We start from the raw sequence: 10,883 nt of genomic DNA, 5'->3' as shown, positions 1-10,883 counted from the left end.
CTGATGATGTACTTCCCCCGCCTCTTTGTGGCTCTGCTATTCCAAATCTTCTCCAGCACAGCGCAGATGCCAGTAGAAGTCAATACCTTCTGGAGGAGATGCCAGCAGGAGCACTGCCTTCCCACCAACCCCAGCAGGTGCTGCATCACAGTCCTCCTGTCCCTCCCATGCCCTTGGAGCTGGGCTCAGGAATCCTGGCATGACCTGGGCTTTGCTCTGTACACAGATTCATAGTGCAGACCATGAAATCACTGCTCTGCCATCTTGAGTATGAGGATGTGGTGTCTGAAGTTGAACATGAGTGTGGCTGGGACACATTCCTCAACATTGACAATCACCAGTATGCAGTGGGTCTGCTGGCCAGGTGAGACCTCCCTTCTCCCTGCTCCCCTATCATTTCTCCCCAGGAGATGAGGTGGCCCCGACATAATCCCTGTGGTCGTGGGTGAGAGGGACTTGTCACTGAGGCATGGCCCTGCAGAGTGGAAAAGCCTGGGAGAGCTGGGTGCTCTGGAGCAGCCACAACCCAAAGTGCCAGCATGGCCTCCCGTGAGTCCTGGGCTGATGGCACAGAACAGGAGGTCTGTCTGCAGGGAACCTCACTGAGGATAGCCCGTCAGGGCCAGAGAGATTTGGGGCCAACCATTGATGGCCATCCACAGCCTGGTTGCTCATATCCCCTGTGCGTAGGAAGGTGTTTTTTCAGTCTGGTCATCCTCAACAGTCCCTGCCGGTGTTGGGTACTGCCTTTCTGCTTTTGAGAGGTGGTGGGGAAGGATCAGGCTTTGGTAATTCAGTCTCAGGAGAGGTTTGCCCACCCTGCTCAGGGTCAGCGATGCCTTTTTTCCTCCTCCAGAGCAATGCTCAGGGTCTCACAGTGCTTGTGTTACCGGATTGCACGCTACCTGTTCAGGCTGCTCCGCAGAGAGGAGGCTCGCTGGGAAGTCTCTGCCATGGCATTCTTTGTTGAGGTGAGCCTGATGGCAAGTGCTGCCTCGCTGAGCTGCCTCCCTCCACTCTGCCCTGTTCGACACACAGCTGTGGGGGGAATTGCAGTTTGTGGAGCTGGGGCAGAGGGTGGGCTCTGCTGTGTGCCCTTGGCCCCCTGCTGCTGGAGTCAAGCCTGCTTTCCACTTCACCTTCACATTTTCAAGATTCTTTTGCTTATCTACATGCAGTGTCTGAACATGATGGAAGGACAAGAAGCAAATAACTTTCTGCCTGTATTTCGGCATCATATTATGCCACAAACACCACATATGACCACAGTCACTGCTCTGTATGTTTCAGCTCCTGCCTTGCCTAAACATAAAGGAATGGGATGAACGCATCCTGCAGCTTGTCCCAATCTACCTCAGGAGAGATTGCAGAGAGATGCGTCTCCTGCTGCTCAGATGCCTCCTATTGCTCTGCAAGAGACCCTCTATGGTAAGAAGCAGGCAGCTGGCTGAAGCTGTGCTGGCCATGTGGGGCTGGGTAACACAGTAGTTTGGACTTGTCTGGGCTTCAGCAGCTGTGTCACCTGCTGCCAGCATTCCTGACTCCCCATTCAGCCACCAGAGTCCTTCAGAACAGGCCTCTGGCTTCTTTGTTCTGAGGCAGTAGTGTGGGGTTGAACTGCTGGAGTGGTTTTGGCAGTGCAGCCTTTGATGGCTTCAGAATATTGCATTGTGCTCCACGCAGGCCAACACTATCCTGGCCTTGACTGAAAGCCTCACAGAGGTACTGAAGGATCAGGATGGAGAGCTGGTGGGCATGACCCTTTCTGTGCTCAGCGAGGTGCTCCGGGACGCAGACGTGTCAATTGCCAGTTCCACTGCTGTGCAGCTGGCTGAGGCACTCCTGCCACTATTTGAGAACGTAAGGCTCTGTGCCTCCTGCCAGGGGCACTGGGTGCTGCCAGGAAACTTTATACCCTGCGGAATTTCAGGCCCATGCTCAGGTGGGCCTGGAGAAGCTGGTGCTGAGGTCTTGCCCTCTTCATTTCCACTAGGACACTAGCCATGTGCAGCTCCTGTCCATTCACCTCTTTCAAGTGCTAATGGAGTTGGTACCAGAAGAGGAAAAAAAGCTCCTGGAGAAGAATGTGCACCAGAGCCTGTTACCGCTCTTCTATCACATGTATGATGAGAACCAGTGTGTGGCGCAGGTGAGGATTCTGAGCTCCTGCTGTCCCCTGTGAAGGAGGCTCAACTGCCTACTGCCCTAACACCTTGCAGACTGCAGTGCTCCTGCCTCCTCCTGGCCTTGGCCACAGGGATGCAGGTCCTGTGTCCTGGGCTGCTGTGCTATCTCCCAGTCTCTCTGACTCTGCAGGCCTCTTGGGAAACCCTGCTTCAAGCAACAAAGTTCCTGAAGAAGTGGAATCTTGAGGAGCTGCTGAAGACAGAAGAGATGTGGAGGTTCAGCGAGTGCCTGGTAAGGATGGCATTGAAACCCCAGACCCAGCCTGAGCAAGCTCTTTGCTCCCGCTACTCAATGTGTGAGGGTGCCAGCTGTGGCCCCTGCCCACTCCTGCACACATCACCACCTGCCTGCACCCCACGCACTACTCTCCTCGGGTGTGTGGCCCAGCAAGCTCTTCTCCAGGCTCTTCTCCCTCCCTGAGCCAGGGTGCTGACAGAGTCCTGACCCAGCTGTGCTTTGGCATCAGAGTGATACTGGGGCTTCCTGGGGAGCACTCAGCCCTCTGCTCCCTCCAAACCTTGGCACCAGCCAGCTGCTGGCTGGGTGTCATGGGTGTCCAAGCAGGGAATGTCAGTCCTGGGTGCAGGAGCTGCTCAGCCAAGGGAAAGAATCAGTGCCAACCCTTCCCTGTGTCCCCTTCTGCTCTCTCTAGCTGGCAGAGGACAGAAGCAGAGCAGACGAGTACCTGCGCCAGTCCGTGTCATATCTGCATAGCCCACAGAAGTCCATGCGAGAGGCAGCCATCAGGCTCACTGGTGAGCCACAACCCCCAGAGTCCCTTGCCGCCCCACTGCAGCTTGGCCTCAGCTCTAGCTGCTGCACTGGCAGCAGGACCCAGCCCAGTGGCTGTGGTACCCTGACTACGTCTCAGGACCCTCTGCCACTCTCTCCTACCCTTGCCCTTGTGCTTTATACGTGGCTCAGTCCTGCCAAGGGGAGGAGTACGTGCAGCTGGGCTGGCAGCGCTGCTGTCGGGGAGCTGTGCTGCTGAGGCCATGATAGGCTGTGTTTTCCTAGGGCACATCAGGTGGCACATGAGGGGGCAGGAAGAATTGCTCCAGGTCACCTGTGAGGGTGAATGAGGGCAGGAGGCTGTCAGCAGGGACTGGCATGAAAGGAGGAAGGATCCTGGACAGCTGGAGAGGGTTCTGCTCCCTGCCCAGACAAAGGGCAGTGTGGGCAGAGCAGAGAGAGACTTTAGGAGCTTGTGTGGTATTCATGGCAAACAGTTTAGGGCTTACCCTCTTAGTTCCTGCTCCCTTCTGACCATGGGAAGGGCTGGGTGGGGTGACCCTGGCAAGAGGGGTTCCTGAGGTCCCTAAACCTTGGCTCTGTTCCTCTCTGTTTCAGCACGTCAAGGCACGACAAATAACTTTAGCACCTCCATCTCAAACCTCGCAACTCAAACCCTCCACTTTCTAAGAGCTGTAGAGAGACATCCTTCCTTCAGATTCAGGCTGCTGCAAAACCAGCTCCGCATGGCGTGGAGGAGGCGGCCCTCTCTCTTGGACAATGGCTGGCCTTCTGTCTGCTACAGTGGTCGGCCACACTGCTGGAGGTCTCTGCAGAGCTAATCCTGGGAGCTCTGTCTGCTGGGGCCACCTGAGTGTGCAGGAAATACTAGGTGGCTTCTGGCCTCTCCCGACCCACAGGACAACTCTTCTCTAAGACCATTTTTCTTTATTTCTTTTAAGGAAAGTTCTTTTATGCAAATATCAGCACTAGTTAAGGACCTTTTATCTCAGGCTCCTGCCATCCAGAGCCCAATTTGCAGCTTGCAATGCAGCTGCACACTGACCTATCTGCACTTAATGTACTCCTCAACAGTCCTAACTTTGTTTTAATTGAGCATACCAGCTAATACATTGAAAGGGACAAAAGGAAAGTTTCAAGGCACTTAACCACTGCCCTAACATCAACATTATAACAAGTAACAAACTTAACACAAGGGCAGAAATGATTATCAATATAAAATCACACAGGATTCTCAAAATCTGTTACTCATCATTCACTACTTGTTAACATACTGGGACAAGTATTCATCTCCATCCAACAAGCTGGTCTTAACTGGGGTATAAGTTCACACACAGAACACGTTGAGTTGGAAGGGACCTACAAGGTCCTCAAGTTCAACTCTTAAATGAATGACCCATATGGGGATCGAACCTGCAAACTTGGTGTTATTAGCACCATCTTCAAAACAACTGATCTCTTAATGACATATTCAGTTGATTGATTATATTTGCTGTAAAATGAGCTCCCCTGTCTGGTTCAATTGACTTGGTGCCCCTGCTGCAACTGGATCTGGTTGCAAGAGATCTCTCATCAGGTCCGAATTTCTACAGTACCTCTCCACTAGCTATTTTCTGGCTCCTAGTTCTCAGTTGCCTCAGTCAGAGACTTAGCCATTTCTCCTAACTGGGAATCCCATAGCTTCAAGAAAACCAGATGTGGGAGTTTAATTATGGCCTCTACTTTTTCTGGATCTATCACTCATTGCCCCTTCCCCAAAATACAGCCAAATATTTATGTTTCCTTTTGACACAGCTGAAGTTTGGATGGAGATGCATGCTGTTCCCTTTTTGCTAGTGCAATACATCTAGTATACAAGCATTCTCATCACAATTTGCTAATGAGAAATCACCTACATGAACCGATTGTACAACAGCTGATACCGAAATAAATGTATACGTAGAAAAATGTGCTTTTACCATCATTACAAGCAAGTAGTAGTCCACAAGAATCTCATATATATACAAAAAATAAAGCAGTGTTTCAGCTGACATATGTCTTCTAGAGAACCTCCTCCAGGCATGGTATTTCCAATTTACACCAAAACAATCAATTCAAGTAGTTACAAATAGCACATGGTGTGCCTCTACATGCAGATCTTCCTGGTTTCCTCTTTTTGAAGAGATTCCATGTGCACACAGCAGCAACCCAGAGTGAACAATTCTTTCAGTGGGTGTTTGTGCTTTCTAGGGACATGATCCATCTGTTCACCAATTGCCTACTAGTTGCAAAGAAAACTTAGAGTGTCTTGAAGGAATCACCACACACTAAAAGACTGTCTATCACACATGATATAGCACATCTATATCTTTCTAAATGCTTAAGCAACTCTCCTATCAATCTTTTCTTGCTATCCTGAGGTTCAGTTAATCCCTCAAATCATCCCCCAGTGTTTGCAATGCAATGCTGAGAGATGGGCTGTTTACCTTGGAGACCTGCTGTGGATATGGGTACAGCCTGCTGCAGAATTTCCTCCTCCCCTGGATGGCCATGGGCTGGTGAGAGCCTACTGTGCACCGGTGGAGTTCTCCCCAGAGCTCATGATGGTTTCTCTGGGATGGGTTACATCAGCAGACTAGGCGCCACGCACCACCCATCTCTGCCACTCCAGATTTGGGGATCTGAACCAATCTCCCCACTCCAATCAGTGAAGACCATCAGAGATCATGAACCATCCATTCGGAACAGCGCTTTCCTGGTGCTTAGGACTGACTGACCCATGTTCAACAGCAGACTCTAAACTTCAAGTCCCCTTGCACGCCTTATGAGCCCCTGCATGCCTTATGAGCAACTCCAAGCTCCCTGCATGTTTTACAGGGGACCCCAGTCCTCTGCACGCCTTACAAGCTACTTCAGTCCCTTGTGCGACTTGGGAGAGACCCTAAAAACTCCCTTTTATGTGTGCTTTTCGCTGATCAGGCTGCTCACCCATACTTGACCCACTACAGTAATTTCACCAAATATGTAAAAAATGCTGCAGCAACAGAGAGACTAAAATAATCTGAGAAATTTAATAGTAATAATTTGAGATTCTTATGATTTATATTGAATATGCTCTGAGAATTTTAGCACTCATCCTTTGAATCCTCCCTGCTCCAAAGGTCCCAGGTGAACTCACACAGTTTGGCTGTTCCCTTTTTGCTAGTTTGGATGTTTGGAAAAGGGCTCTGACAGTGGTGGGCTAGGGTCCCATTTGGATTGCCAAACTCTTAAGGAAACTTCCCTGTCCGACCACACTGCGACCCATTTGGCTGGGGATGTGATGTTCATTGTAAATTCTCATCGGGAATTTACCCGATGAGACTGGTAAAGATACCAGTCCATGTGTCAGGGAACTCCTATCCTTTTATAATACAATTGCCTTAATTCTGGCAACTAGACCACTCTATAATCGTAGAAGTGTTGGTTAACAAGCTCTCAACTTTTACAACTAACTTCAACAAGCTCCTAGTCCTCACCACAGACTTTGGTACAGAGCAAGGGGTAGAATATGATAGCTGTGCCTTGTCACGACAAAACAAGAGAGGAAAAAATTAAGACGGAACAGGGAGAAAGAGAAGGAAAATCCTGATGACTATGTGATTCTGTAAAACATTCAAAACAACAACGCTGAGGACTGCGATGATGTTACCCTACATATACCGTCATTCAATTAAATCGCATAATTCCTGACCTGACAGGTATCAGTGCTACTTCTTTAGTTACGGCCGACTGCGATACTATTGCCTAGCACCACTCCAACGATACACACTTTTAACAGTCTAATGGGGTTTAAAAAAGCAACCACGGCCATTTCCTTTCCATTATCATGCGACTGCGCCCTTCGCAGACACCACCGCCGGGTCCCGGCAGCTCCGCCCTCCCCTCCCTGCCGGGCGCTGAGCAGCGCGTCACGGCCCCGCGCCGGCCGGGCCCGCTGCTGCGCCGGCGGCGCTGCGCTCACGGGGGGTTCGCTGAGCCCCCTGCCCGCTGCGGAGCCCCCTGTCCGCCGCAGAGTCCCCTGTCCGCCGCGGAGCCCCCTGTCCGCCGCGGAGCCCCCTGTCCGCCGCGGAGTCATGTCGCGGCCCAGGCACGTCCCGCCCAGGCAGCCCGGCAGGGGCGCGGGGGGCTCGGGCACCGCCGCGGCGGCGGCCCGCGTCCGAGGCGGCAAAGGTCTGAGGGATGTCCGCGTGGACGAGGAGGTGGAGATCGCGGTGAACCTCGCTCTGGAGCGGTTCCGCTACGGAGAGGACACAGGTGTGTGCGGCGGCCCGGCCCCGGGGAGTGGCGAGGCCGGAGCGGAGCCGGCGGACACCGGAGCCCGCGGGCTCCTCCCCGGGAGCGGCGTCTGCCGGGCCCTGACCTGCCCGAGCGGGGCGGCGGCGCCGCCGGGACCCCTTACGGGCGTGCAGGGGCAGCCAGTCCCGGTGTGCTCGGGAAGCGTGGTGGGTTCGGGGATTTATAAGCCCTCGTAGGATCGAGGTAATATGTCGAGAATACTGCCTCCTGCGCTGTTACTTTTTTTTAATTATCTTTCTAGAAATGGAATTTCCCTCTTCTTTCACTAGTACTGAAAGAGCGTTTGTTCACCGGCTCTGTCAGTCTCTTGGACTGATATCTAAAAGTAAAGGGTAAGTTGGACTCTGATTTTTATGTATTATTTTCTCTTTTTGGTGCGAATTTATGGAATTTCATTGCTAGCATGAAAACGATCTGTACTTCTAGGATATCTTGAGCTGTTCCAGGGAATAGTACTAGAAAAAATAAAACGCAGACATAAAATTTAGCACCTGATGTCTGCTTAAAAAAACCTTGTGACAGACTAGTTTGAGGTAGCTTGCTCCTGTGGACTCCATGTCCATAAAAAAGACTTCTCTCCAAGATGTGTTCTTCCTCTTGGTTTTTTTCATGGACTCCTGTGTGTTCAAAGGCTTTGCATAGAATCTCACACCTTGACAGATGAAATGTAACTTCAAGCAGCAGGTCCAGAAGAGTGCCTCTATTGGGAAGTGCAGAAGAGGGTTGGAGTGTTGCCAGCAGGTGGAGGGAGGTCATCCTTGCCCACTCAGCACTGATTAGGCTACACCTGGAGTGCTGTGTCCAGTACTGGGATCACCAGGAGGACGGAGACCTAGATGGGGGAGAGTTCCATGAAGGACCAACAACGTGATGAAAGAACTGGAGCATCTCCCCTTTTAGGAAGGGGTGAGAGAGACTGTTCAGCCAGGAGGAGACAAGGCTCAGGGGGATCTCATCAGTGTGTATAAATACTTAAAGTGAGGATGTAAAGAGGACAGAAACTGAGTCTGCCAGAGTGGCTGTGCCTCTCCTCACAGAGACTGCCTGGGCCAGCACCTGGGTACCTGCACCACTCTTCTACTTCTGACAGGAACAGGGCACTGGGCTCTTAGTGTGACCTTCTGTTCTTACCCTGAGAAGTCATTTTCAAAGGGTTATTATGTCATTGTAGCCCAGGCACAAGATGGTTCCGTTTCAAATTTGTTTACAACTACTCTTTACATTTCTGTGTCCGAGTTCAGTCTGAGGACAAATGCAGTGATACAATTAAATGTTATGGCACTATTTCTAAATAGAAAATTTTTGATAATGAACATAATGGGAATCTTAATTTGTTTTACTGGATTTTGTTAAGGCTTGGAATGTCACTAGCAGACATCTTGTTTGCCTGCTTTGCCTATTTGTTGATTTTTAACCTCTAGATCTTTTAAGTTAGTCTAGAAATTAGTTTTGTGTAGTAACTCTCAGTATTGATTGATAGAGCTGCCTGTATTTTGGGAGGCAAATGCAGTAATGGACCTTTAACCAAAGACAGCAGAAGAATGTCACATTACAGAGGCCTAATTGTAAGGTTGTACTGAGCATAGTGATCTGAAGTCTGCAGTGTCTGCTGCACTATCTCATGTGAACAGTGTGCCTTTGGTAGTGGATATTGGGGATGTTGCTATTACTTTGGTGTGCGTTATGCTACTTAGGGCATAATTTGGAAGTTTCTAGTTATAACATTATATTTGAAAAAAATTTGACAGCTATCTTGAAAAAATTATGATCAAAGATTGTTACATTTGAGTAACTAGTTTGCTTATTCCTAAAATACCTTTTTTGTTTTTCCCAGAAAAGGGGCAAATCGATACCTAACTGTAAGGAAGAAGGATGGATCAGAACTAAAACGTGCAGTAATGACTTGTGCCTTGACTCCTGTTGCAAAACATGCTGTTTGTACTTTAATTCGGAATTTCCCTGTCACAAATAAAGAACGAACAGAACTTCTGCCGAAGACAGAGCGAGGGAATGCGTGTGCTGTTGAATCTGGTATGTTCAGTATGTCTTCTGATATGGACTTGTCAATTAACACTACTTGTCAAAACAATGTACAATCCAACCACAAAACACACCCCCCTGTATTCTGTTTCCTCTCCTGCCCTACCTGACACCCTTCCTTCCACACAAACCCATTAATTTTCTTGACTTTTAATTATAGGGTCTTTTAAAACTGGTGTCTTGAGGAGCTCAGGCAGTCATGTCACTCACATTGCAGTGTCTCCCTTGTGTCGAGTTAGTTTTGAATCTTTGAGCCAGTTCCAGCCAAATTTTTTAGAAGTACATTTCTGAAATGTGGGTTCCTGCAAGTTCCATGAGGTGAGATTGAAATAACAAGTGTTAATGTGACTCTATGTAAGAACATCCTTATGAGAAGATGAGACTGGCTTTTCTACCTTTTGAAATCTGTGTTCTTGATAAAATAAGAACTTTATGTTTTGTTTTGTCATCATCTAAAATAGATTTGGTCTCTAAGAGGCTATTACCTAAACTTCTTGATTTCTAGGGTATATAAGAGTTTGCTGGATATCATATACGTATGTAACTTATAATATAATATTGGAGTTTTTTAAACAATGCTTTTAATAACATTGTTTCTTTAACATTGTAAGAGATATGGTGTATTTCTACACACAAATGAGTGTGGTGAACAGAAAACATACCAGTATGGCTTGTTTCATCAGGTATTTCTGATTCATGATGTTCATGCTTTAAGTGCTTCCTTTGCTAGTTTTCCTTTTCAGTTGTTTAATTTGTTTAATAGAATTGTTTAATGAACAGAGTGAAACTATAATAAAAGTACTGAAAAGCAATTCCTTAGGAATGTAAGGCATAAATTAATGAATAGTGTAAAATTTATCTTTCTTTACTTCTCCAGAATGGTCCTTGACTCTTTTAATCTGTTAGTCCATTTCTATCTTGGTAAGAGAATGCTTGTAATTTAATAAGTCAATCTGTTAATCACACTAAATATGTATAATTGAGTTTACAGTGAGCTTCTAATTCTTCTGGAAAATAATTATTGCAGAATTATAGAACAGCATTTACAGTACTGAATTTGAAGTAGCCTCCTTAGAAGACTTGCAGGGTTTTTTTGGCTGTTTATGCCTTGCTTTCTAATACATCACACTGCTGTGTGGGTCCAGGGCTCTAGATACAGCATGGTTCAATTGGTATGTGTTAATACAAATCTTATGGACTGGAGTATTAGGTTATGTAAGACTGACAGAAAGGAGGTCTTAAAAGACCAGTGAGGATGTGAAAGAAGGCATGTGAATCACAATAAAGTTATCCTTTTGTTAGAAGACATGCTTGTCACTTTGGAATAATTTAAATGTTTAACTGTATGGTGGATATTTCGTGGCAAGCTGTGCAGATATGAATGTGTAAGCAACTACAAAGGCCGAGGCAGTGTGGTTTAGTTTCTATTTTTCTTTTAGCTCTTCATTTTTGACTTTCAGAAATGTATTGGAATAGTCCGGTTTTGTTCAAAATATTTATGAAAGTAAAAATGCCTTTGAAAAATATTTATTTTAAGTACCATTACAGGATGTGTTATTGTGAATATGATTTTTGAATATGTGAAG

At 47.8% G+C, this 10,883-nt stretch overlaps 2 protein-coding genes across 2 annotated transcripts in view; both read left to right on the top strand.

Moving 5' to 3' along the window:
• LOC108493621 (maestro heat-like repeat-containing protein family member 7) overlaps nt 1-4,964 on the top strand; it is a 10,463-nt gene extending 5,499 nt beyond the window's left edge. The window contains exons 7-15 of the mRNA XM_017807226.1: nt 9-137; nt 227-364; nt 857-971; nt 1,291-1,428; nt 1,684-1,860; nt 1,994-2,149; nt 2,317-2,418; nt 2,840-2,942; nt 3,538-4,964. Coding sequence (XP_017662715.1) covers nt 9-137; nt 227-364; nt 857-971; nt 1,291-1,428; nt 1,684-1,860; nt 1,994-2,149; nt 2,317-2,418; nt 2,840-2,942; nt 3,538-3,761 — 1,282 coding nt within the window. The 3' untranslated portion in view covers nt 3,762-4,964. The remainder of the gene's footprint in view (nt 1-8; nt 138-226; nt 365-856; nt 972-1,290; nt 1,429-1,683; nt 1,861-1,993; nt 2,150-2,316; nt 2,419-2,839; nt 2,943-3,537) is intronic.
• Nucleotides 4,965-7,034: 2,070 nt separating this feature from the next.
• LOC108493669 (probable ATP-dependent RNA helicase YTHDC2) overlaps nt 7,035-10,883 on the top strand; it is a 30,832-nt gene continuing 26,983 nt past the window's right edge. The window contains exons 1-3 of the mRNA XM_017807357.1: nt 7,035-7,215; nt 7,499-7,589; nt 9,092-9,288. Of these exons, the coding sequence (XP_017662846.1) occupies nt 7,035-7,215; nt 7,499-7,589; nt 9,092-9,288 (469 nt within the window). The remainder of the gene's footprint in view (nt 7,216-7,498; nt 7,590-9,091; nt 9,289-10,883) is intronic.

The sequence above is a fragment of the Lepidothrix coronata genome, unplaced genomic scaffold, assembly GCF_001604755.1.
Source record: "Lepidothrix coronata isolate B3197 unplaced genomic scaffold, Lepidothrix_coronata-1.0 Scaffold18, whole genome shotgun sequence".
Classification (NCBI taxonomy): Eukaryota; Metazoa; Chordata; class Aves; order Passeriformes; family Pipridae; genus Lepidothrix; species Lepidothrix coronata.
This window is presented reverse-complemented; position numbering and strand designations above follow the sequence as displayed.